The 24173-nt window shown below is 38.6% G+C and overlaps 1 protein-coding gene across 1 annotated transcript in view; it reads left to right on the top strand.

Annotated features, from left to right (window-relative positions):
• Positions 1-24173, top strand: part of KCNQ1 (potassium voltage-gated channel subfamily Q member 1) — a 373176-nt gene that overhangs the window by 55293 nt on the left and 293710 nt on the right. Inside the window, exon 2 of the mRNA XM_064513133.1 lies at positions 1114-1204. Within this exon, the coding sequence (XP_064369203.1) occupies positions 1114-1204 (91 nt within the window). The remainder of the gene's footprint in view (positions 1-1113; positions 1205-24173) is intronic.

Below are 24173 nucleotides of genomic sequence, written 5' to 3'. Positions count from 1 at the left end.
TGCAAATACATGCACATATCTGAAAACAGACTTTAGTGGCCAAGGCCTTACATAGTAATCTCTGTCCCTTGGGCTGTTTACGTTATCCAGTCTGTTCAGGTCAATGGGACTAATCTAGCAATTCCCTTTAGAGTTGGGGCTATAGTTTAAAATTCAAAGAATTTTTACATGTTCTTCATTTCTTTCCCTTGCCATGCTTAGTCTCCATTCCCTCTGTCTTGATCTGCAGTGGCTCTTGCAATTTACAGCAGCGCTTTGCAGCTGCTGGAAAGGGAATAGATGCCTCAGTTATATTGGTAATGGTATTTTATGTATTTGGCTTTGTGCAGATGGCTCTAGGCTTGTATTACCTAACTGCTCTGATTCTAGAAGGCCAAGCTGGAAGCTGCTGATGCTAGCGTGTAGTGGACAGCATCTGGTTTTGGTCTTAAATGTTTTGGTTCCCAAATGCATTATAGTCCTTTAAGGCAAGCAGCAGTCCTGCAGGGTTGTGGGCACAGCTGAAGCTGCTCAGGGAAAGGGTTTGCACCTGAAGGGGGAACAAGGCCTGGCAGCCTTGCTTCCCAGCTGGAGGAAAGGGCTTCCTGGGGATTGCAGGCAAATGGGCCGAGTTTGCTGCAACTCCTAGTGTTGTGAATCTTACCTTGGGAACTAGGACCCCTCTGTAAGGACTCACTCAAGCAGAGGGATTGGGGAAGAAAGCCGCCTGTTATCCTTTCTGTGATAGTTGATTGAAATATTTTTTTTATTTAAAAATGGAATTATCCTATGTGTTGTTTTAAACGTCAAATGTCAGATTTCATTCCTCAAAAGGCCTCAGATAAATAGTTATAAAGGATGGTGTAGGCAAACTCTGATAAGCACTGGCTTATTCGGGGTCCTTTTTATAAGCTGTTAGAAGTCAGAACAGTAAAAAGGCAGATATTTGAAACATTGAAGGGGGAGGCTCAGAAATAGTAATTCTTAAAATGGGGACAAATAATGGAAGCTATTCTTCTGAGGGCTTGGGAAGCAAGGACATTTTATGTGCATAGATAGCTTATAATGGAATGAATATCTGTTCCTAGTTTTTACTAGACTGCATTGCTTTATTTTTATTTTATTCTTTTACAGCTTCCTTATTGTGCTGATATGCCTTATATTCAGTGTGCTTTCTACAATTGAACAGTATGCAGCTCTGGCTACAGGGACATTATTTTGGATGGTATGTATGTGGACATTAATACGGTTGATGTATGTTCTTAATGTGTAAAATGTGATTTCCTGAACTAGCATCATATCAAGCAGTATGTTCCTTATGGTCTAATTCAGAAGAGGCTTCTTTCTGTTTTTTCCTAATGAGGCTGTAAACCCAAAGAAACCCAGATAGTCAAAGTAGTACAAAAACACAGGAGGGAACACTCTTACCCTGTATGGTCTGCGCTGAGGGTGTCTGCATTTTGTGCAACTCACAAAACTGTTCTAATTAAGCTTGATTCCCTCATATTGCTCAGGTTATTGTTCAGCCATGCTGAAGACCAGATACATGACCTTAGAAGACAAAGTAAGTGGAAGTCCTTTCCTTAGTGGGAGTTAGATCCAGCCTTCTTCCACAGGTGGAAAACTTGCATGTTTTCATTGACCTCAGAGTTAAGTCAATTTGCTCTACCTGCCTTATGCATGGAGAAAAGTTAGTTATCTTTTGTTCGTGCTTCATTAGTGCCGTTCTAGGTATGTATCAGGAAATGTTCAAAGAGTGTTGCCGTCCTGCCAGTTAAGATTTCATGTTCAGGAGCCTTAGTTTAGAAGTCTGAGAAGCAGGATTTTAAACCTACAAAAATGCTGAATTTCTTGTACCTCAGTGGTGAGGTACCCACTGCTAATTATTGTTTTTTCTGTATTTGTCACTAAATGACCATTATTTTGCTAAAGAAAACATTGTCACTGTATAGAGAAAATACTAATTAGCAATTTAAATGTTTGTTCAAAATAGTTCCTTCAGCAGCGTACCAGTAAATATTATTAACATGAAAAAGTTCACTTAAAAACTTCCAATTGTTATCAATTTTATCAAGTTATCTATCTAATATGTTAAGATTTTGTACCTAACTTGAATGCTATAAGAGTATAACACATTAAATTTAGTGTCAGCCACTCTATATTTCTATGCAATGTCTTCGCATGCCTGCTATTTTTTTGTTTTCTGTTAACTTGTAAGATAAAGAACACCTAAGTGCACTATTATGGTTAGTAGCCAGCTAAAGGAGTGTATACATATATTTCTGCATCCAATACCTCTTTTGTTTTGTGGTTGTGGGTTGTTTTTTAACAGATTTAAGGGTTTTTTAAATAATTTGATGATTTCTGTGATGAAATGCAGTTACGATAGTATCACTAAAAACACTCATCTTTGTATTTTACAATACAGCACAATATTTTACATGGACACGCTATGTTGTTTCAGCAAGGGAGAATTGTAGTGACAAAATAACCGGTGGTGATTCAGTTCTTTTTTTTTTAATCCATGAAATCATGGAACGCATTATGTGTGTTCAAAGCAGGTACTGTATTATCTTTTGTCTAAGTAGGATGAATCAGTGTTCCTGTTCTGTATGATGAGAAAAGCTGTGGTTAATTTTTAGCATTTTAATCCTGCTGTTATTGTTTCTTGGGAATTCAGCAGTTGTGTATGTTTATTCAGCATTGGCAAGTTCAGATTTTCTTTTCTTTAAGGATTAACTTTGGAAGGTCTCATGTTGTATGAAATACAGCCAAGCGCCTGTTTATGTATCAACAGACAGTATAAAATTGGCACTTTCCCTGTGTCAAGATATAGCTCACATATAAAGAGTTTATGTGATGTATGGGATTTATCCTAGCAAATTAAAGTAGGTACAGTCAAGAAAAGTATTCTGCATTTGTTCATGTTTTTAATGGAATCAGTTTTGAGAAGGCTTACATGCACTTGGGCCAGGGATGCAACTGTAAGTATTGGCCTATGTTTATATTTCAGTATATCAGAAGAGCTGGATCGAAACTTAGCTGTTAAAATCTGTAAAATTACTGTGCAAGATTGAGTGTGACTTCAGCACTGATCTGGCCTAGCTATATGAAGAGATTTTCTGTTGAGTTCTGTAGTATGTAATCGCTATCAATTAGCGAATTATGTGATGTTAGCGTTGAACTGAGTTCTCACAGAAAAATTTGATAAACGTTAACCCTAGATAAACACTTCACAGGGATCAGTAGGACGTAATAAGTGGACTGTAGTTGGTCTGTAGAACAATATAATGCAGTGTTTTCACTGAAGACTTTTTTTTTGATGCAGAAAACGTGTGATGGTCTTGAAGAAACTTAGGGTTGACAGGGATGTATTGGCCCAAAACACTAGATGGGCCACTGTGCTCTCTGCTTTATCCAGTTTTGGTGGGGCTTTCAAAGGAGTTGTAGTACCTTGCAACACAAATATAAATGTCAGAATCTGGTTCCTATTCGTTTCAGCCCAGCAAAATCTCCTATTCTGTTCTTATTTTAAGATTTTACTTTCACTCTAATATACATTACAAGCTGTCAAAATTAGATGTAACTGAATTCTTGGGAGGGGTTCATCACAGACAACTGGCTGGAGAGAAACTTTAGAAATGCAAACAAAGAAGTAGAAGAATGTGTGCAACAGCATACAGGGCTTAAGAAAAAGCAGTGCAAGCTTCTGACCCAAAGGGTCATGCAAGGAGACTTGTTAAGGCTTAGGAGAGTACTCTTTCTACTGCTTTGCAGTGGAATTAATTTCTGTTTTGTGTTTGTAGAGGGATTTCTAGTTATACCACAATAATAATAATTATGCCATAATAACAACTATACCATAATAATTATTTTAATTTGGAGGTGTACAGTGAAAGTAGGTAACATTGCCGTAGGTGAAGAAAGGAGGGCAAAGTTAATTTACAAACTAGTACTGATAAGAGAGAGACCACAAAGGCCAGCAATGTAGAAACAACCTATCAGCAGGAGCATAGCAATCTGAAAGAAGTCTTTTCTGCTTGGGTTTAACTGGGACAGTGAAAGGGAGGTAACCTTAAGCCTGAGTGAACCCTGAGGAACTTGAGGCTTATGAGGTCTCAAGTCATTCCATGAAACTTGAGTTACACTGCCTGAGTGTGTGTTCTGTGAGATTAAAATAATTTAAAAAGTAACACTTAAGACTTCTAACTCTTTCTTTTTCTGAAAGTTATGAAATTGAGTCTGCCTTTCCCTTTCTGCATTCCAAGCAAAGTTACTGAAGCTTTGATCAAGAGCAGATTACCTTTGATTTAGATGTCATTTCCTGTGCAGGGTGGAATTCTCTCTAAATGTGTTACATTTTGTGATGCATCAAAGTCAAGGCTGCCATAGCTGGTAGTAACAAATGTGCAATATCGTGCCTGGAAGTTTTGCCTACGGGATTTTTGAGGACTTCATGTATTTCTTCTGGTTTTGACCAGGCTGTCACAGGTCTGGAAATGAGAGAAATGACTGTAGAACACTGAATGTGCTGAAATGAGTCCTCAGAGTTAACACATGGGTATGCTGAGCTCTACAGCGCCATGGATCAGGTCTGATTAGATGAGCTTGCTGCGTGGGCACTGTAGATCTGATTTATCATGAAAGTGAAGTGGAGTAACTATAAAAGCATATGTATGTGTTTCAGTTATCTGTAAACTAGAATTGTTACAGAGTCCCTTCTATAGTCCGCTTATGAGCTGCATGGTGTTGAGTTGCATGTTAGGAAAAACACAGGATCTGTTCCTCCCGGCTGAATAGCCATTCAAAGAGGGCCCTTGGAAACACTCACACTCAGGAGCTATACTACTGTATTTCCTCCATGTAGCCAAGGTCTTTTGCTCAAACCCTGTTAAAGGTATAAACTTCTGTGCAACCTCAGGAGATGGTCTTTGAAACCCACAAGACTAATCACATCTTTGAAGTTACAGATCTGTGTAAGCTAAGTGTGCCCTTTTTCATGAACAAGGCCTTTGTGTTTCAGTAATATAGTCACACAAGACAGAACAATTATCTGAAGATAAGATCTAAAAAGGCCATTGAGGTTTTTAGTGTATATATAACATGTGTGTCATACTACTTTTTGCTCTGAAGCTGGTTATGTTGTTATAGTGTAATGTCTGACGACCAAAGTAGGAAACGGACAAGGTTATGTTGTTGTCAGTAATTTATGTATTTTAAAATGCTGCTATTTTTCATAACAACAAAAAAATGCAGGCTTGACACTGGAAAAATAAACAAAGGAAAGTTTAAATATATGTTCCAAGTGGTGTTGCAGTTTTAAACAAAAAACTTAAAATTAGCTGCTGAATCTTTCTGTACTTGTCACTACACTTCACAAGGCAAAGAGCCTTGATGAAAGCTATGCCTAAATGCAGTTGTAATGGGAGATTAGGAGAGAATTGGCCTTTTGTTAGTTTTGAGAATGCAGTGAAAGCTGTTTAAATTTGCATGTGTTTATTTTATCTTTTTTCACTAGGTGGTGCTGTTGGAGGGTTTTGACTCCAGTTATTCGTTGGCACTTACCCAGCATGAGCTGGAGTCTGAGCCAAGACTGTGAAAGGATCATCATTTTGAAGGGTATATGTACACTTGGCCCATTTAAAATAGTGGTGCAGGAGAGCTTTTGCCATGACTCATAAAGAGAATGTGGTGTATCTGTGTAAAAATTGATTTTGAGACTACAATATTTAAACTATGGAAAAAAGTAATTCGGAGATGTATGTTCCCAGAGAGGCCATATTTTTCTTTTATTTTCATAAGCAAGGATTTTATGGTGCCAGAACACAGCAGAATGCTGTTATCTCAGCATGATCTAAGAAAATCCAAGTGCCTGGTCCAAGGGGATTAAATATTCTGCTGAACCAAGGGATATTTAGTGTGCCTGAAAAAGCTATTTTCTTGTAGGCATCTCATTTCAATATAGATTCCAACAAAAAAAAGAATTGTAAGGGCATGTTTTTATGATGAAAGTGTAAGTGCCTTCCAGCTTTTTGTTTTCAGAGTTCCTTTTACACTTTCAGATCTTGCTTGCTGAAGAGGTTAAATAATTCTAAAAAACATATGAAAAAGACCATCAGTCAGGCTAAAAGTAATATTTCTAGGTGGTTAATATTAGCGACATTGTCACTGAAATTAAGAGAAGATGGCACAGAATCTAGGCTTAAGAGAAATCTAGATTTTATTTCTCATGTTAATATAAGCTTTTGTTTGAATATGGCCTTGTGTTTTTTTTTTTGTTTGTTGTTTGGAGTGTTGTGGGAGTGTGTGTGAGAGCAAGAGAGAGAGAGAGAAATATTTCCAGCTTTTGAGTCTGAAGACAGTCTTCACAGAGACCAAAATAATTCTGGCATTATTTTTCTGATCATCCTCCATAGTTGAGAAGGCTGAGACAGACACAAGATAGACACTGGGGCTTGTTTTCACTTTCATTCTTTTGAAATATTAAGTGAGAGTCATGTCTGTCAAAGATGCCCGAGTGATAGCTCTAGAGATTACTGCATTCTCTCTAAAGAAGAGCTGTAGTTCAGAAAGTGAAAAATTTTTCCATTGCTATCTAAGCAATTGTCCCTTAGTGTGACCCAGAATGAGGTCAGCTGATGTAGCAGATGTTTGTGTGATGCACTTGTGCCCTTTAGTCCTTTGGCTCCACTGGGCCTGCAGATAGACTTGTCCATAGTGTTGTTAACTGCAGTTACTTCCTTTCTGTCACTGGGTTGATAACTGAAGGTGAGAATCCCAGCTTTCATTTAAAGCAAAGAAGTCAGTTTCTGTCCATTTTAGTTTGTTGTTAAAAAGGCTGAAGGTAAATGATTTGAAGGTTCAGGAAACAGGAACAGAAATGAAAATCTCCCCCCGCCCCCCAAACTAGGTCACAATATCTATGGTTGGTAGCTTGAACAAGGAGCTTCCTCTGAATACAGGTATTTCTCGTTGCCCTTTGGTCTGGGGTTCTGGTGTCTGAAGCTGAGCTGTGCTGGCAGATAATGTGACTGCTTCTGATCAGCTTCATTGCAAAATCAGCTGGTTTGGGTGAATCACCGCTGGTAGTAACTTCTTCAATTGTTCCAGCTGTTCACAAAGCAATCCCTTGTCTACTCCCCTGGTCTGTATAGGAAAGTTGTATGTTTAATGTAAAACGTGATATTAAAGGAGTTTAATTAATTTGGTTCGGAAGACTGTGTGAGCATTCTTTCAGTTCAGTTTAATTCTACTTATGTCCATTCTGAACAAGTTTGAGAGAGCCAAATAAGATGCTTTAAAAGGGAAAATAAGATTATGTGTTAGGACAGCTGAAGCAATTTAGTGAAATGGGTTTAAAAACGAAGCCAAACCATTGTTATTGTTTGGTATAGATGAGGTCTGAGCTGAAGAGGAATGCCAAGAAGTAGGAAGATGAGATATGGAAGGGAAGTATGTTAAGACCAGTAAAGGAAAGATGACCTATTTTTTCTTTAGGTACATTAACAAACGTAACACCTCCGGAGGGGAGGTATAGTTCTCTGTTTAAATCTGTAGGGGGCAGCATTGGACCACACAGACAAGGCTCCCATTTGGGGTGGCTGCAAGCAGAACCCAGACGGTGGTGTGATGTAGATAAAAATATTCTTTGGAAGAACCTAACTATTAATAAAGAAATGTTGGGTTTGGGGAATTTTATATGAGTAATAAACAAAATAGTTCTCCTGGGCAAGAGGGGTGGAAGAGAAGGGCTGTCTAAATGTTGCTGCCAGAGACAGCTCTGGCCACTTTGTGATTGTAGCCACAGAATTCATGGTATCTGGCCTACCTGATTTTTCATCATGTGGTGGATGGCTTTTAGGAAGAAGAGAGAACAACTAAAGTTTTCAGTGAAATGAACTGGACAAGCGTTTGCACAGAGGAGAAAGAAAATGATACGAAATTTATTAACACACTGAAAGATTTCCAGTGTGCTTATGTGCTTCCAGATATGCTCTTGCATGATCTTGGATGCTTCCTCCTTCAGTGAGGAGCAAAGCTGACTTGGTTAAACTTCTCTAAAGTTACCACCAAACAAGATTTTTAGAAGTATATGATAAGAATATGCAGTGATCTCACAGAAAATAAATCTTTTTCAATATATATTGTCCATATTTACTATACAAGGTTGGATGCATTTCTTCTAGGGGATTCAAAATGTACTAGGTTTGAAGTCTAATTTTAATCTGCCACTCTGGAGTGTGGATTTGCTGAAGACAGGCTTGGATGCTGAAAATTGGTTACCTGCATTTCTGCCTTTTGTAAGAACCATAAATATATACTACTACTTGGATTTCTGTACTTGGAGTTCTGTGGTGAGGTGCCCTAACACCATCATTTCAAAATAAAAGGTCATTTAACATTCAGTAGTAGAATTTCACAAAGGGGCAATATACAGAGGGAAGTCCCACATTTCTGAACCATTTTATTGACAGCTCTTCATAGGCAGCTTCGTTTGGTGTGGCTTATACATGGGTTGTTAAATTCAGGACAAATTTTATTATTCTTTATCCATATTATGGAGCAATTTTTATTCTGCAATGAAGTCACTATGAGTAAAGGAATCAGAATTTGGCGTTCACCTAGTACATTGGGATTAGATGACTGTGAAACACTGAGCATTTACTGGGACTCAGCCTGAAAACTGAGACTGGCTCTGGAAAAAGAGACCTTCCTCAGCTCGCTGTGGAATCAGTGGCGGATTGCAGGCTAGTGCAAGCCAAAGGTGATAGACTGGTGCTGTCTGCAGGCTACTTGGTGGCCTACGCGATCTGATGTGGTGATCTCCCTTGCTGTCAACAAAAGCCTGAAATTAACAGTGCCTGAATTATCCTTTTGCTCTGAGTAAGCCCTTCCAGCTTTTCATATATGAACTACAGTATTGTGATAATATTGGAAAAACATTGCTTTTATGTTATATGTAACGTAGACAGATGGGGGGAGATACATGTTGCAGAGTTGTCAATAATTCACGTGTTCCTCAAGAGCTTGTGATTACTCTTATAAAGCCACATGTATCCATTTCTTTAATTTTTTTGGTATAGCTGCACTCCGATAAATTCTGTTCCGAGGTGTGTCTAAGAAAAGACCAGTGCTAAAAAAAATTGTGTTTTATTCGTTGTTACATCTTGTGTTTGCTTTTGTGGAGCATTTTACTATAGGGTTAAAGTTGGACTAGGCTTTTCTGGGGTTTAAATCCGTGTCAAGCTCTGAGCATTTGCTGGGTAACTCTGAAACGAACATGCTAAACATATTTTCTTTGAAATTATACTTATTCTTCACTATTTCACTTTTTAATAAGCAAAAGGAATAATACAAATTCCACCTTGGGAAAAAAGTTTAAGATCATGAAATGCTGGTGCATAGTAGAGCCAAGCAGTGAAAAGAAGGATTTTTAAATTTAGGATTTATCTGGATTAGTGTGTAATGTTTGCAGTGACAGGTGTTTCCTTTATGCCTTGCCCAAATGTCTGGAAAGTAGTTTGTCATTAAGTGCTACATTCAGTGTGTATCTCAATTTCAGTATAACTGGAGGGTCTATGGCTTTGTTAGGCCCTTGTTTTCACATCTGACCTCAGCCAGCTGGAGTCTATTGTTTTAAGCGTAATGTAACAGCTGACATAACATAACGGATGTCAAGCTGAAAAGCTGAAACAGTGCAGTGAACTGAGGCAAAGAGAGGGGAAAGGGAGATGTTGGAGAGGGAGGGAAAGGGGCAAAACTAGCATCGTGATTCAAAGTGGAAGGTTGCTGGCTTGTATTCCCTGGGGGAATTAGCTAGGAAATAATGGGATGAGTCCGTTGAAGTTCTATTTGCAGTTGATTACATATGATAGACTACTGAGACAGGTTTGAGTTTGCCAGCTGTCACTAGCTGGTGGCTCTTGAATTGCTTTAAGTGGCCTTTGGTAGGCAAAACTGGAATAAACCATGCAGGTGGGGTGTAATTGCAGAACAGCAGTGAGTATCAGTGACTTACGAGAAAGGAGGTTCCAGGAGTTACTAGACAGAGAATAACTTAGGCAAATTGAATGCATGAAGAATTTTATTTAGAAATGTTATATTAAGTGGTTTTAATTAACTGGCTAAAAAACAAAAGCAACCAGGCTTCTTGGTGGCTTTCTTTTCCTTGGCAGTTGCTAAAGTTTCTGTGAGTTTTTTTTTTTTTTTTTTTTTTTTTTTTAGTATTTTATTTTGTTTCTTGACTTCCTAGTTTGATGTTAGGAAAGCATATCTTAGCATTAATTACTTACTGGTCTTGGAGGGAGAACGCATAAATGAAAATTCGTTAGAAACTTGTCACAGCCATGCAAAAGTGATAGGCACCTGAATCTCTGCACAGAAAGGGAACAAGTAGGTATAGAGATCACTGTTATTTCTTCATTTGTTTATGTAAAGAAGCATCAATACATATTTCTGTTTTCAGCAAAGATTAGAAAAAGATACTTCTAGCTGTATTTCACTTCTACTGAGTAGAGCCTCTGGCAACTGCACCATACTAAGAGTTTATTCCATAGTTTTAGTTTAAAAAAAAAAAAAAAAAAAAAGCAGGACTGTATGTGCAGCTTTTTATGTATATGGGTATAGGCAACCAAATTAGGTCCTACATTTATAAGTGAAGTTTTTATGGCTTGAAACTTGCAATTATGCAGTATGTTTAACTTTGTGTATATGAGTAGTCATAATGACTTCAGTGGAGCTTCCTGTGCACATAAATATTAACAGGATCAGGGCGTATTTGGAAAGGTTTCTTGAACAGTGTCTGCTTGTACTTAGGAATAACCTAGGAAGCATGAGGGCTTGATTTATAAAAGTATAAACTGTGTGTATCTCACATTTGGCCATAAGTGCTAATGTTTTAAATCTATTTTTATCTAATTTATTTTATTTTGATAGTATGAAAAATGTCATGGTGATTGAAGCAGTGTTGGACTTGTCTTGCATGAAGAGTTTCTAGGCCTATTTCTGTGGTAATAGGGTGCCCAGTCCTGTTATATCTTCATAATCAGAAAGGAGTTGTGCAAGAAAGAGTCCATCAGAGCTGTTGATTTGGTGGGGAGTAATATGTCGCATGGGCATTTACACTCTATCTCAAATTAAAAATTCAAGTAATTTTGTTGTAGAGCTTAGAACTTGGTGTTTGTACCAAGCTGCTGGACAAGTCTTAATAGCCCAGAGAGCTGCTGCATGCTGTATTTCCTATTCCATGTTCCTGACCACGTCTTCCACCTTGGTTGCAAACGAGCATGGCTGGGGTGTCCCCGCGGCCCAGTGTTGACAGCTTCAGAGGCTGTGCAACAGAGTAAGTTCTGTAGGTGTCTCTGAGTTGTCCCTAGGGACCAGCCATTGAAACAGATGACTTAAAGCTTTTGCACTCCCCTGCTATGACAATTGTTCATTGATTTCAGGTTCCTATACCATAATGTATTGTTTACATCATGTATTTCCACTTAACCCATCAAACACTAGAATATTTTTAAGATGATGGGGATTCAGAAATTGCTAGTAGCTCTCAGAAAACAGCAGGACTTTAAAGAGAAGTCTTTCTCTTAAGAAAATAAACACAAAACCTATTCCTACATCCAGTCTGTGAAAGAAAGCAATGTACTTCCTCACCTTGCTGGTTTCCCTTACGTGAATGACTCTGAGGCTGTGTAGTGTCCAATGCTGAAGTATACAGAGGATGTCTAGCAGCTGTCAGTGGATCTATGTGGAGTTTGAATTTTCAGGTGGGCCTAATTAGCATTTAACTGAGAAAAGTTAATTGTTCTTAAACACTATAGGCAGTTGTGGATACAGTAGCTCTAGTGGTTTTTCTTTTAGTGGTGGTCCTAACACTAGTCATTCAAGTAGTAAGTGTGATCAGTGTCTCTCTTAATGGATACAGCAGCACTGAAGGTACTGCAAAAGTTCTTTTAATGTAGATCTGAGCTGGCAAACTGGAAGCAAAGGGGGGAAAAAAAAAACCTTCTAGCCCTTTGCTTAGGTTTCTTGTAGTTTTATTTGTTGTTTCCACATACATTCTCGTATTTGAAACCTGTTTTTTCTTTTTCTTTTTTTTTTTTTCCTCAGCATCCCTTCAATGTCCTTATTAAGGTACCTTCCAGAAGCACTCCCTTTTTTTTTTTTTTGTTTTGTTTTGTTTCTGTCAGCTTGACAGGATTCCTTTACACCTGGAATGGATGCAAGAGAAGTTGATGTACTTGTTATTTTTCCCTCTGCAGCTATGCCACATGTAAAGGTGGGAAAGGATGTCTGCTGTAGAGGGAATCTGACTACTCTACACAGTTCCTGCAGCAAAGTCTATACAACATATTTTGAATGCTGTTTTGGCTGCAGTATTGCTAAACTGTTTTAAATCAGAATACATCAAGTTGACGATCGGCCTCCATCTGGCCTACAGGCAGGGAGCTTGACACTCACCTTCTAGGAGCTGTTCCAAATCATTGATTTAGTATGTGAAACTCAGAATGAGTTACACATAGTGGCTGGGACAGGGAAAAAGGGAGGAGAGAAAATTAAATATTTACCCATCTTATTTCTGTAATGTCTTACAAACATGAACATACTTAACCTAGAAGCATTCCTAGGAGGTGAGTATTAGCGGTTCTACAAGTAAAATTGGGTGACCCATAGGTTTTCCCCCTAACTTGGCTGCATGAGACTTGAAACCTTCAGAGAACTCAGGCTGCACTCTCAGGAAAGGTTTCAGCCTGCATAAACTGGCACTGCCACCCAAAGAAATGGTCCTGCTGCTCCATTCCTTGTGCCAACACAAGCATTTCTGCTGCTGTGTTGTAAACTGAGTTGGACAACCCAGATGGGTTCAAACTAACCTTTTTCTTGGCCAGATGAGATTGCTTCTTTTGGCAGCAGTGTTGGCTTAAAGTATCTGTGGAACCATAGTGTAAGATTTCTCAGCTTTTGATAGTTAAAAGCAAGATAGAATCTTTATCTGCAACACAATTTACAAGTAGACTCATGTGCTATCCTTCTGAGAAAGGATGTTACTATTGTTTACATTACGTCTGAAGGGCCCTACCTGTAAGACAAAGTACAGTACCTAGTGGAGTGTAGGCTAATGCACTCTAAGGGACAGTCCTTAGGCCCTTGCAGCCTAAACAGGCGAAGTGGTGAAAAGGTGAGCGGAAGGAAGTATGAATAGCCTCTTGTACAGCCACCCAGTGAAGCAGAGAGAGAACCTAACTTACCAAAGTCCCATTTTTTGGCTGCTGCAAGTGTTCAGATTCTTTGACGGGCCTCAGCAGTCATAATACTGAAAGAAAGAAACATTTTTAATTTCTTGTCTAATTTCTTAATTTAGATCCTCTAGCTTTGAAACTTTTTTTATATGAAAGCTGAGATTTTGGCCCTTATTTCACACATTTAGCTCTATTTGCACCTCTTCTGTATTGATTTGACTACATATTAGTCAAGTTACATTTTCTGTTGACTTTGCATCTGTCTTGCAGAAGGAGAGCTCAGCCTTGAGAGCTGATACTAGCCAATATCACTGTAATCCAGGTTCAGTTATAGAACTTGAATTGGCAGCTAGGCTATATCTACAAAAGCTGTTTTGTTCAAACTAGGCTAGAATACAGAGTGTGTAGATAGGGGTGCAAGAGCATGCCTCTCTGGAGGAGCTTATGAAGCAATTGTCCGCTAGCTGCTCACTGCTACCCCTCAGCAGGATGTTACTGTACGCAGAACTGGATTGTTCTGCGTTTGTTTTTCTGGGTTGCTGCAGTGCCTAGTTGACCAGGAAAGCTTAATTTACAAACAGAAATAGTTCAAATGAATTTGACTGGCTACACTTAAGAGGGCAAAGAGCGTTTCCGCAACTGGTTACTGTTGTTCAGCTCTGTGGGTGGTAATCTCCAAGATGAGAGGGGCAGTAATGAGCTGGGTGTGGTAATAGCTTAGATCTCCATTACTGTCTTTGAAGTGATTATGAGCACATGGTTGCATGTGTCAGTATAGCCTAGTTCCATACGGTATAATTGTACTATTAGGTCACCATTTTTATTAATAGAACATTAGGCACATTTGGCTTTGAATTAGTGCAATGATTTTGATTAAGAACAAAAGACTCTCTCCAACAAAAAATCCCACATCTCTAAACAGAATACCAGTACCAAATATGTGTGTAGACTAGCCCTGAGATACCAACTAGCCTTATAAATTTCTAGCATGGATATATAAAAAGCTGTTTGGGCATGTGTGATTTTTCAGATATTATGACATGCCTTTTCATACTTGGACACTGTTGCATCATAGGATCCAACTCATTAATGAAATGTTTAAATATTTAACCACTGTGAGTTATATGCCTCATTACAGGCAAAGAGTTTAAAAGGATGAAAAAAAATTCCTCTATTCCAAAATCTGAACCGGGAATTTAGTGAGTTGCTATCTCACCTGCAAGGAAAAACTGTGAGAAAATTAAGTGCAGTATCCTGGCTGTATTGAAGTCTGTGTCAAACTTTCCACTGCTATGAATGGGACCAATATTTAGGCAATGGAGGACTGGCCCTAAAATGCAGAGTAAGGAGAAATTTCTTGTACAAACAAGCCTTAGAGATTAACAGAGTCTCTCATTCTTATGGTAGACAAAATAAAGAATTTGAAGCTGACTAAAGTGAAGAGCTGACTAAAACACATGCCCGTGTTTCCAGATATAGGCTAACTCTTGGAAGTTCACCATGAAAGTATTGGTCTTTAATCTGCCTCTCGAGAATTAAATCTCTTGTTTGTATTCTCAGCAAACTGCCTGTATTCCAGTCCGAACATTGCACATGCTTATACTGTATGTACTATCTACTTCAAGGGAGTAAGAGTGGGTGCACTCACAAATAAATTGTGATACTGTGGTAAAAGTGTAGAGAATAGATCTGGCACCTTATAGCCCTTGAAAGCAGAACGAAGTTTGCAAATGTAATCAAAATGAATAATGCTTTGTAAACAAAGCTCTTTATTTCAATTGCAGTTTTTACAAAACTAGGAAACTGCATGTGAGAAAGATGGAAAATTGCTTTCAAGTAGTACAGCCATAGAATGAAATTTCCTTTTCTTTTTAAATTATATATGTCAAGTTAATGGCCAGTGAGAGTCAGAGGTGAAAAAGTTCAGCTATGCATCAAGTTACACGAAAACGCATACTGTCACTATTCTGTCAAAAGACAAATCCCAAAACAAATAGGCAGCTTGTCACTCTTTACTTTTTTGAGGTCAACAAACTGTGACTCTGAAATGTTAGCGAAATCCTTAAGAGAAAGCTCCTTGAAGAACTTATTCTACTTTTGGAAAGCAACTGAACTTCAGGTTCTAACTGTTTGGACACAAGGGACCGTTAGGTTTCACATCCCAGTTTCATTTGTTTCTTAGCTTACGCAGAGAGATATATCTCTTTCTAAAATCAAATCATATCTTTATTGATATACTGAACATTGTGATCTGTATCTAAATTGCTAAATTAGCTAGCTCTTATTTAAAAAGAAGAGAGTAGTGTTAGTAAATGTATAGGGTAACTCTTGCTTTTGGGTCCTGTTTCACTGCAGTGTAACTTGCACTTTTTGCTAAGGAGAAGGAACGACTGCTAATTCAGACTAATATCCTCTGGGAATCTTAATTTTTCGTAAGTAGAGTCAGGTAACAGAGACCTAGGTTTTAATGTCTCCTTAATATAAAAAATCCTCAGCTCCATAGTTCCTGCAGGTTTCCCGGAATTCTGTAGATTATTGTTGCTGGCATCTGGTAGGATGATCATCTGGGCAGTAGCAGATGACAAGTGAGAGATTCTGCTGCTATGCCTGTTTAAGCATAGAATGGTGTAAAAAATGTAGGAGAGCATCTTGAATAGTCTTGATATTAGATGACCATTTGTTACAGAGAAAACAAGGAGACAGGCCGTAGAAACATCTTTCCTATGAGTAATTCCTCAGTCTGATTAGTCTGCTCCTTTAAACAGCTGTCTTTCTCTTTGCTCTTGATTTTTTTTTGTTGAGACATTAACAAAATTGCTAAGAAGTATTTGTTTTTTCTTGATACTTAAAGAAAATGTCGAACTAGAGTATTTCTCTTACAAAAATCTGTTGCTTTACAGAGGTGGAGCAAGATGAGGAGGAGGCTGTCAGTGAAACTTTTGTGTGAAGGTGTAAGAGGTGGGTGGAGGAAGAAATGCTAAGTGGTCTGGATTATGGCTAAAGGGCATGATCAGATACTTCTTGACGTTTCTGTTGTTCTCTGTCCCTTCTTGAACAATGGCTTCTTTAGTATTGTAGTTCCTTGGTGAATTGCATATGTCACTCATCATGGAACTGTATCTTCTGTCATTCTTTCCCCTATCTTGAACTTATAATGATTACCAGCTGAAACAGTTCACCAGGAATGGGGAATTCAAACACACAAAGAGCTGATGTGAATTAAAATTTGGAGGGCTTCTGCCCTTTGGGAGTTGTGAGTGAATTGCATTGCCTTTCTGAAAGTGCATTGAGGCTTTCAAGGCCAATATCAGTTTGCTGGCTTTGTGTCCGTTGCCCGTCATCTACATTGGCGCAGGGATGTAATAGAGACCCTCTAGCTTGCCTTGTGCATAGTGGTAGGGAACATGCTTTTATTCTCCTACAGCTTCCTTGGATTTGTGGTGGCTGCAGCCAGTAGCATTCTATGGCACCAGACCAGTGCAGAGATACCTGTTGGGTCAGAGCTGCATATAGACATTGCTGCTTAAGAGCCAGGGCAAACCCTGGGCACCAAAGAGACAACTATTAGAGCATTAAGAATACTGCTCTTTCTTGTTTGTTCTTAATCTTGGATGTGAGATTGAAAACAAACACTAAAATCTTGGAAAGGGTTTTTGTTTCTGTTTTTTCATTTGTTTTAGTTCCCACTAAGATAACATTCATGTGCCGTGGGACTAGGAGGAAAAACAATGGCATCTGACTGACCAGCATAGCAGAAGTGATATACAGTACAAAGAGGGCTTTTTATTTGTAATCGCTTAGTTTTTTTCTTCATCTCAATTCATGACCACAGGAAATCAATAATTTTCAGTTGCTTTGATATAGTGTTATTAGGTCAAAATCAAACCATTAACAGACAAGCTTACTGTAATGTTTTCAGCTGTAAGGCTAAAGTTTCAAAGCAGTGTGCTTTTTACTTTGATTTATTTATTGTCAGTAGCTTGTCAGGCCTTTGTTTGAATTAGGAGCCATTGTGGGCAGCCAGAAATAGAAAGAAATAGAACTTTATGTAATGTGATCTGTCTGTCACTTAGTATCCGTTCTCTAACAATGATGCTAACACATTCAGACTTTAGCATCTGGACCCTGCACTTGAGTTTTCATCTACTAGGTAGGTTGTGATGTTTCAGTGCCTCCATGTAGCTCCTTCCCAGCAGTTTCCCATCTGTATATGACTGTCCCACTTCCCTAGGGGTCGGTCACCAGTGCTGCCTATGGCACCAGACAGACGTTTTCCCAAGAGAAAATTTTTCTAATTGTATCACTTGTTAAACTGTAGTAGACTGTTGAATTCATTGTCTCCTATTCAGAAACCAGAAAATGCTCAATAAAGCAGGAAGTTGTGAATTAATTCTCTAGTGTGTCTCTGGGATGATTCTAAAACTGCGGCACTTTAGTCTCCTCCTTAACTTTTTATAAAATGGAGGCTGGCACTTCCATGAGACAAGATGTGATTTCGGGAAAGATTAAGAACAAGCATTAGAGATAGACTCTAATAACTGTGTTTTTAAGCTCTCTGACAGAGTCATTTCTTAAAAAGAAAACAAACAAACAGAAGTAAAAGTTAATATACTACACATTTTCAAAATTCGCAACCTACCTTCTACATCTTTTAATATCTTAATGGCAGTCAGGCTTTTCTGGGAATGTGCCTGCAGGTATTCCATGCTTTCATAACTTGGGAAGACCTTGGAGGAGTGCAGGTAAGTTGCTCTTTGAGAAGGAGAGAAATTCACAGATCTCCACCATAGGACTTCCTGCAAATTTCCAAGAATGGGCTTCTGTGGTTGCTGCAGCGATTTCATATACTATTTGTGTTGCTTGAGAGTTGGTTGTGAATGAGGGCCCCTTTGTGCTTTGGGCCCGAACGTAATGTGGAGACTTAAATACTGAAGAATAAAAGCAATAAATGGACTTAACTGAAGGAAAATCTTTCCCGAATTTGTGCTCTGTTTTGTAGGTAGCAAAGTACCTGTAAATGCTAAATGATAAAAGTCTAAGCCATCAAATAAATAGGGTATCTTTTCTCTTACACCTTCCCTGCATTTTCTTCAGTGAATTGGCTTCTTGTTATCTTTGGTATTAATTTACAAGTCAGAGAACTGGATTAAAGCAGTATGGGGAAAGCTCAGCCCAGAGCAGTACCTCTTTAGTCTCTTGAGCAAGTAGCGGGGAGGCAGTGAAACTTCCCTCAAAACATCTGGCTCCGCTGAGCTATGCCAGTACATTTGCCCCCGAGGGAAGATGACTGACTCCTGGGGTGAGGCCAGATGAAAAGGAAGGTGCAGGGAAACGGAAACAGTGGTGAAAAAGGATGCCGAAAATTTTAAAATACAGTAGTTGCATCTACCCAGTGGTCTAGTCCCTGTTTGTGGAATAAATTTCATGAAAGATGCACTTGTTTATGTTAGTCTGTGATGTGCAGGTCTAGACTAACTGGCATATTTTAAAAAGCTGGGGAAAAAAATTACCCCCCCCAACATTTTGCTTGCACTTTTTGCTTTAAGGTAATTTAGTCTAAAATCTTTGAAGTAAAAATAAACATTCTGTTTTAAGTAGCTGAAGGAATTTATTATGTTTGTAGAGGCCTTTGCTCTTAGCACTATGGTTTGAGGAGATTTGTGTTTTTGTAGAAGGAAAAAGAATATTAGTAAGTTTGCATTTGACTCTTTGATTGCCAGGATTCCTCTTTGGTGCGAAGCGGGATTGTACAAAACACTGTATTAAAATGACTACAAAGGAGAGATGCACTGTTATTGGGATGGTCTGGAGCAGCTACAATAAAATCTTCCTTTCAATGGCTGCTTTCAAGAATGATGGGTTGTATTTGTTTCGATTTCCTTCCCTGTAGTGTTGCTATTAGGGTTGGCACTAACAGTGATCTGGATGTCAACACTGTTTAGAGAGGTTGCCCTCAAGGACCTAAATAAAAAAACTACTACTGCAGCTTGGAAACTATCCCTGAAATTCTCCTGTGTGTCTATCACCAATCTCAAATTTGGACCATGTTTCTGAGTTTGGAAATGTCCGGTGGTCCTGCACTGTGAATTCTGCATTCACCTGGCATAACTTATTCAAGCGTTGGGGACAGATTTATTATTTGGGATGGTAAACCCTGCAAAACATGACAGCCCTTGAAGCTGGACAAAACTTGGCATTTTCAGCTACATTTTGCTTTGATCTTACCTCCCCCCTCCCCAGCTGCAGTATGTATATGTGTGGGTCATACCTGGAAATACATTTGTAAGCCCAAAATGCCAATGCCTTCAGCACTGTTGTTAAGCTTTATGATTTTCGATTTCAAACTGTATTTATACAATAAAATAAAACTATAAAATATAATTCATAATTTATAAATAAAATACAATTATATACAATTATAAATTTCACTTGTAAGTCATAATTGTGAACTATAGATGCAAACTCCCTCTTCATACCTACATGGAATTTTAAATTCAAGTTTGGTACTTCTCTGTTACGTTTTTAGTGAATTTGAGCTCAAGCTGTGACCTTCCATGTAATCAGTTGTGGTGTCCTGAGCTATATCACTACTGTCTGGTTCAGAGTAGTGCTGGTGAAAATTCAGAGTAAAGGAATATGCTGACATCTTTCTACACAATAAATGTGTAAAAAGACTTTTCTGTTACCTAATTATTTCCAACTAATGTTAATCTTTGCCCTTCCATTTAAGTACATGAGCACAGAACAGACTGAGTATCTATGAATGTGCTTTGTTAAATCATATGTGATTCTTATTCTGCGGTCTTTCATGTTACTGTACACTGTATTTCAGAAAGAGCAGTTAAGAACAATTGAAAAGGCTGGCTGTAATGAGATGTTTATTTTAAGCAATGTACCAAAACTAATGACTGTTCCCAAATGAAAAATGATGACAATTATTGGTTATGTGGAAAAACTGGTAGGCATCTTAACATGTGAGAATGTGATTCTGATGAACAGATAAATACGCCATATTTTTTTTTAAAAAATCTCCAAAAAGGCTTGGCATCAAGAAAACAAGCCCTACAAAAGTCAGCGAAGACTACCGTGATGTGAAATTCTTTAATTCTCTGATTATCAACCTTAAAACAGACTCTTAAATTTGTTCAAATAACTCTTGCAATAGCAGCAGCCATGCCATGAGTTTCTCTACTGTCTTCTGAACTATTTATAAGGAAAGCTACTTAAATCCTGATTTTTTTTTTCCTCAAAATCTTTCAAAAAAGAAAAAAAACATAGGAAAGGTTTGTATACATGACAGGGTTTTGCTTGCTGATGTTATTAAAGCTTGACTTCACTCTTTGATTATAAGGTTATATTTAAAAATGACATTCTTCTGGCATCTGCCCAAGTTGTGTTCTTCAGAGCTCTTTACTATAGCTAAAATAAGCAGTAGTGGTAGTTTAACAAATACAGCACAGTGAAAGCAAAATCACTTTAATGGTTTGATTGCATATCGTTGAAAAATGTACTGTTACGGAGCTTTCTAAATAACACATTTAATTTCTATCCTGCTGTAGTGCATGGCATTTTATGGATCAAAACAGGTGGATTTTTAAAGTTAATTTTTGAAGTTAATTATCTTTCTGTTTCAGAAATTGGTATGATTAATCAAGAATTAAAGTTGTACAATGTGCATTTCTTTTAGTAAATGAAATGTAAAAATACATTTTGCAATAAATACATATGATTACATAATCTCAAGCCATTAATTATAAGGATCAGAATAACAGAAGTAACACTTTTGTCCAACCAATGTATATTGAATCTAATTGCTTATTCTTCTTTGGACAGGGATTTCAACTTTTTTGGTAGCGTTGATCCAGTTTTGAGTACCTGTGCAATGTAACTTAGTGGAGGGAAGCATGAGGGAACATGTGCAGCTAAGAGAATGTCGTTATGTGGGCTGCTCTTTGTTGGTATTTGTGAAATGCTGTCCTGATGGCAACTACTACTTTTGCACCGGTAGGATCCGCTGTGATTACGATTTAAAGCAGTCGCCTTTTTGACAGAGAGAGACACAACTGCTGATAGTAAAAAGGGGGGAGGCCTTTGCCATCACAGCTTTCAAGCAGCTTCCCTAAGCCAGAAAGTTAAAGTGATGATTTGCTAGGTACAAACGACTTGGTACATTGGCACAAAAAGTGACCAGCTAACAGTAACAGCTTTTTGAATGTACTTTGTACCACAAAGCATAATGCCTAGAAAAAATCAAGGAATTCTCTCTCTCAATCTTTTGGGTGTTCAAAATATGAACTACGTACTACTGAATGATGAGGAGGAATCATAAGATGCTGTGCTATACTGTGATAATTCTGCCTTGCAGAGTGTCCATGTAGTATAGTTGCTTTACTCGAGGATTGTACGATTGAACCTGTCTGCTTCGTTTTGTTTCCTGCCTTTGGTTATGGGTCCCACTGATGCGTGTTGACAGTTAAACCCTGTGCATGGTAGGTGCCGTCGGGAGTACGTTTTTCCAGACTACATGTGACCCAGTCTATGTCAGTGGCTGGTGCAGTGCTCGAATTGGTGGAAAAATGACAGCCATTAGATGGGCTTGTTGGTGACTACTGTCTTAATGTAGAGACTTTTAATGCCCACTTCCAAAACGCCCAGTGCTCACATGTAAGATCTGAGAGTGAAATACTTGAAGTTGGGGAGGGGGGGTGGAGGGGATAATGTGAGCCAGGATCTAAGAGACAGGTTCTGTTGGATGTAGTATCCGTACATGCAAAAGTTCACCTGCCTGTCTGCTGTGGGGGCTTTGTTCCCATACAGATGTGATAGTCATCTGCAGTGGCTCCTTTGCTGTTGCAGTTGTTCTTGATCTGGATCATTAATTTAAATTTCTGTTGGTCTCAGATTAACTTAATACACTAGAATGAGAATTTTATGGCCTACTGAAGAGCTGGCATGCACTCGCTTCTTTTATCCCTGCTGTGGGACTGATAACATCTGGCAAAAACTCAGTACATCCACCTCACTCAGCTCCAGCAAAGCTCTTTCTTTTTTGTAGCCTATAGGAACCTGCATGCTGCTTTTGCATGAGGCTAGAATATTGAAAACATGCTGTCTAACTTGAGACTGAGATGTCCAAGTTAGGGTCTGAGTGTGTTTCTGGAGGTGTTCCTCTCCTGCACTGATTTATAAATGGAGCCATGGTTTCCTCAGCTAAGTGCCTAAAGTGAGGTGGGATGAAGACAGGTCTAATTGCACTTCTGAAATAAAGTACGAGCTTCTAAAGGCATCAGTGTATGGGCATGGATGAGTCTTGCTGAGCTGGGTGAAGAGCTAACAGTTGACAGCTATCCTGTTACCCCCATCTCTGTCACAGGTTATGCTTAAGCAGTCTTTAACTTTCCCTAAAGGTGTGAAAATTTTGCTCCTATTACTTACGTTGCTTTGGACAATATGATGTGGGTTACTAAATCACTGAATTGGTTGTGAAGACTTTGTCTTGACATGCAATGCGTACTGGTAGCCATTGTGTAGCTGTGTTTTTTTAATCAATCAAAAATGTTGTGCCATAGCTTGTGATGATGCATCCTCTGGAGCTCTAATGAGCCTGTTTTCTAATTTAAACAAAGTGCTTTCTTATCTTTTCTAAGCATGGGAAAGCAAGCAAACATGATACCTCATTGTATTTTGTTGGATGCAGTTGTGTTTTATTAAAAATAGAGGTCTGTACTGCTGTTGCAGTACAATGTTTATGTTGTACAGTTTGAAAGGATGACAGGGATGGTCATGCTATAATGTCATAAAAACTTTTTATCATGGTATTCTTCCAGCAAAGTTGTTTTAAAAGCAGAACAAAGTCATCTCTTTGCTTCTTTGTCATACAGGTGGCCAGGCTATCTCTGGAAAGACTATCTGATACTCTTCGGTTTAAGTGAACTTCCCCAGAAATGGGATGCCAGCTCTGTGCTGTTGTTGGAGCACTGTTGTATGCAGGTGTTCCTTAGAAGTCGTTACTAGCATCATATAGACTTCTCTCACTTCTTTATTCCTTTATATTTTATCAGAGCCGAAGAGATCTTTAGACTCAAGCATGCATAAACCTTTGCTGTGGCAAGGCTGTAATGGTAAATAACTGGATGTAATAAACCAGCTCACCATGAGCTAGGAACTGCTATGTAGATTAGGTCTGGGGAAGCTGAGATTAAATGAAGAAAGCAATAAGGAGTAATATGCCAGGAGATCTGAAAGGAAATCCAATTGCGTTGGGTAATTTAGGGAGGAAAAAACTAAGATAAGCTCTATCAGTGAAAATTACTTCTACTTGTCCTAGATTTTTCCATACCATTATTATAGTCTATAGTTGCAGTGCTGGGAAAACATGTAAATTGTTCCTCTTAGAGTGGCCAATGCTAAAGACCATCTGTGGTTCTTTCTATGAAAGTTTTCATCACCTGTCATTTTAAATGGAAAAAATGTCTAGTCCTGTGCTTCAATGTTGTGCAAGAGAAAGTGTTGCTGGATGTCATGGAGGCAGCCTGAGGTGTTTTTTTTTTTTTCCCTCAGCTCCCAAGCAGCTCACTTCAGGGGACCAACAGTAGCTGCCCACTCGTGTTTAAGTCCTTTGCTGTCCTATGACTCCTTGCATAACTTCTTATCAGCAGGTTAATCCTGTTGTTTTCATCCTTCTCTGGTTATGTGGGGGACAAAAAAGCTCTGCAAAACGTGTCTGGTGATGCTGACTGGCAGGATTCCTGTAAAGGGGAAGCAGGGAGGAGCCTGAGTTCTTTCTGTCTGCACTGCTCCAGGCTGAGCATGACCTTATTGTTATTTCTGGACAAGCTGATTCAGCATTACAATGGTGTGTAATATATACAAAATATGAGTGGCCACATATGTCAGCTTAAAAAGTAAACAGGTCAGAGTGTGTCTTCTGATGAGTATTTATAGCTCACTGAC

The sequence above is a fragment of the Dromaius novaehollandiae genome, chromosome 5 (genome assembly GCF_036370855.1).
Source record: "Dromaius novaehollandiae isolate bDroNov1 chromosome 5, bDroNov1.hap1, whole genome shotgun sequence".
Lineage (NCBI taxonomy): Eukaryota > Metazoa > Chordata > Aves > Casuariiformes > Dromaiidae > Dromaius > Dromaius novaehollandiae.
This window is presented reverse-complemented; position numbering and strand designations above follow the sequence as displayed.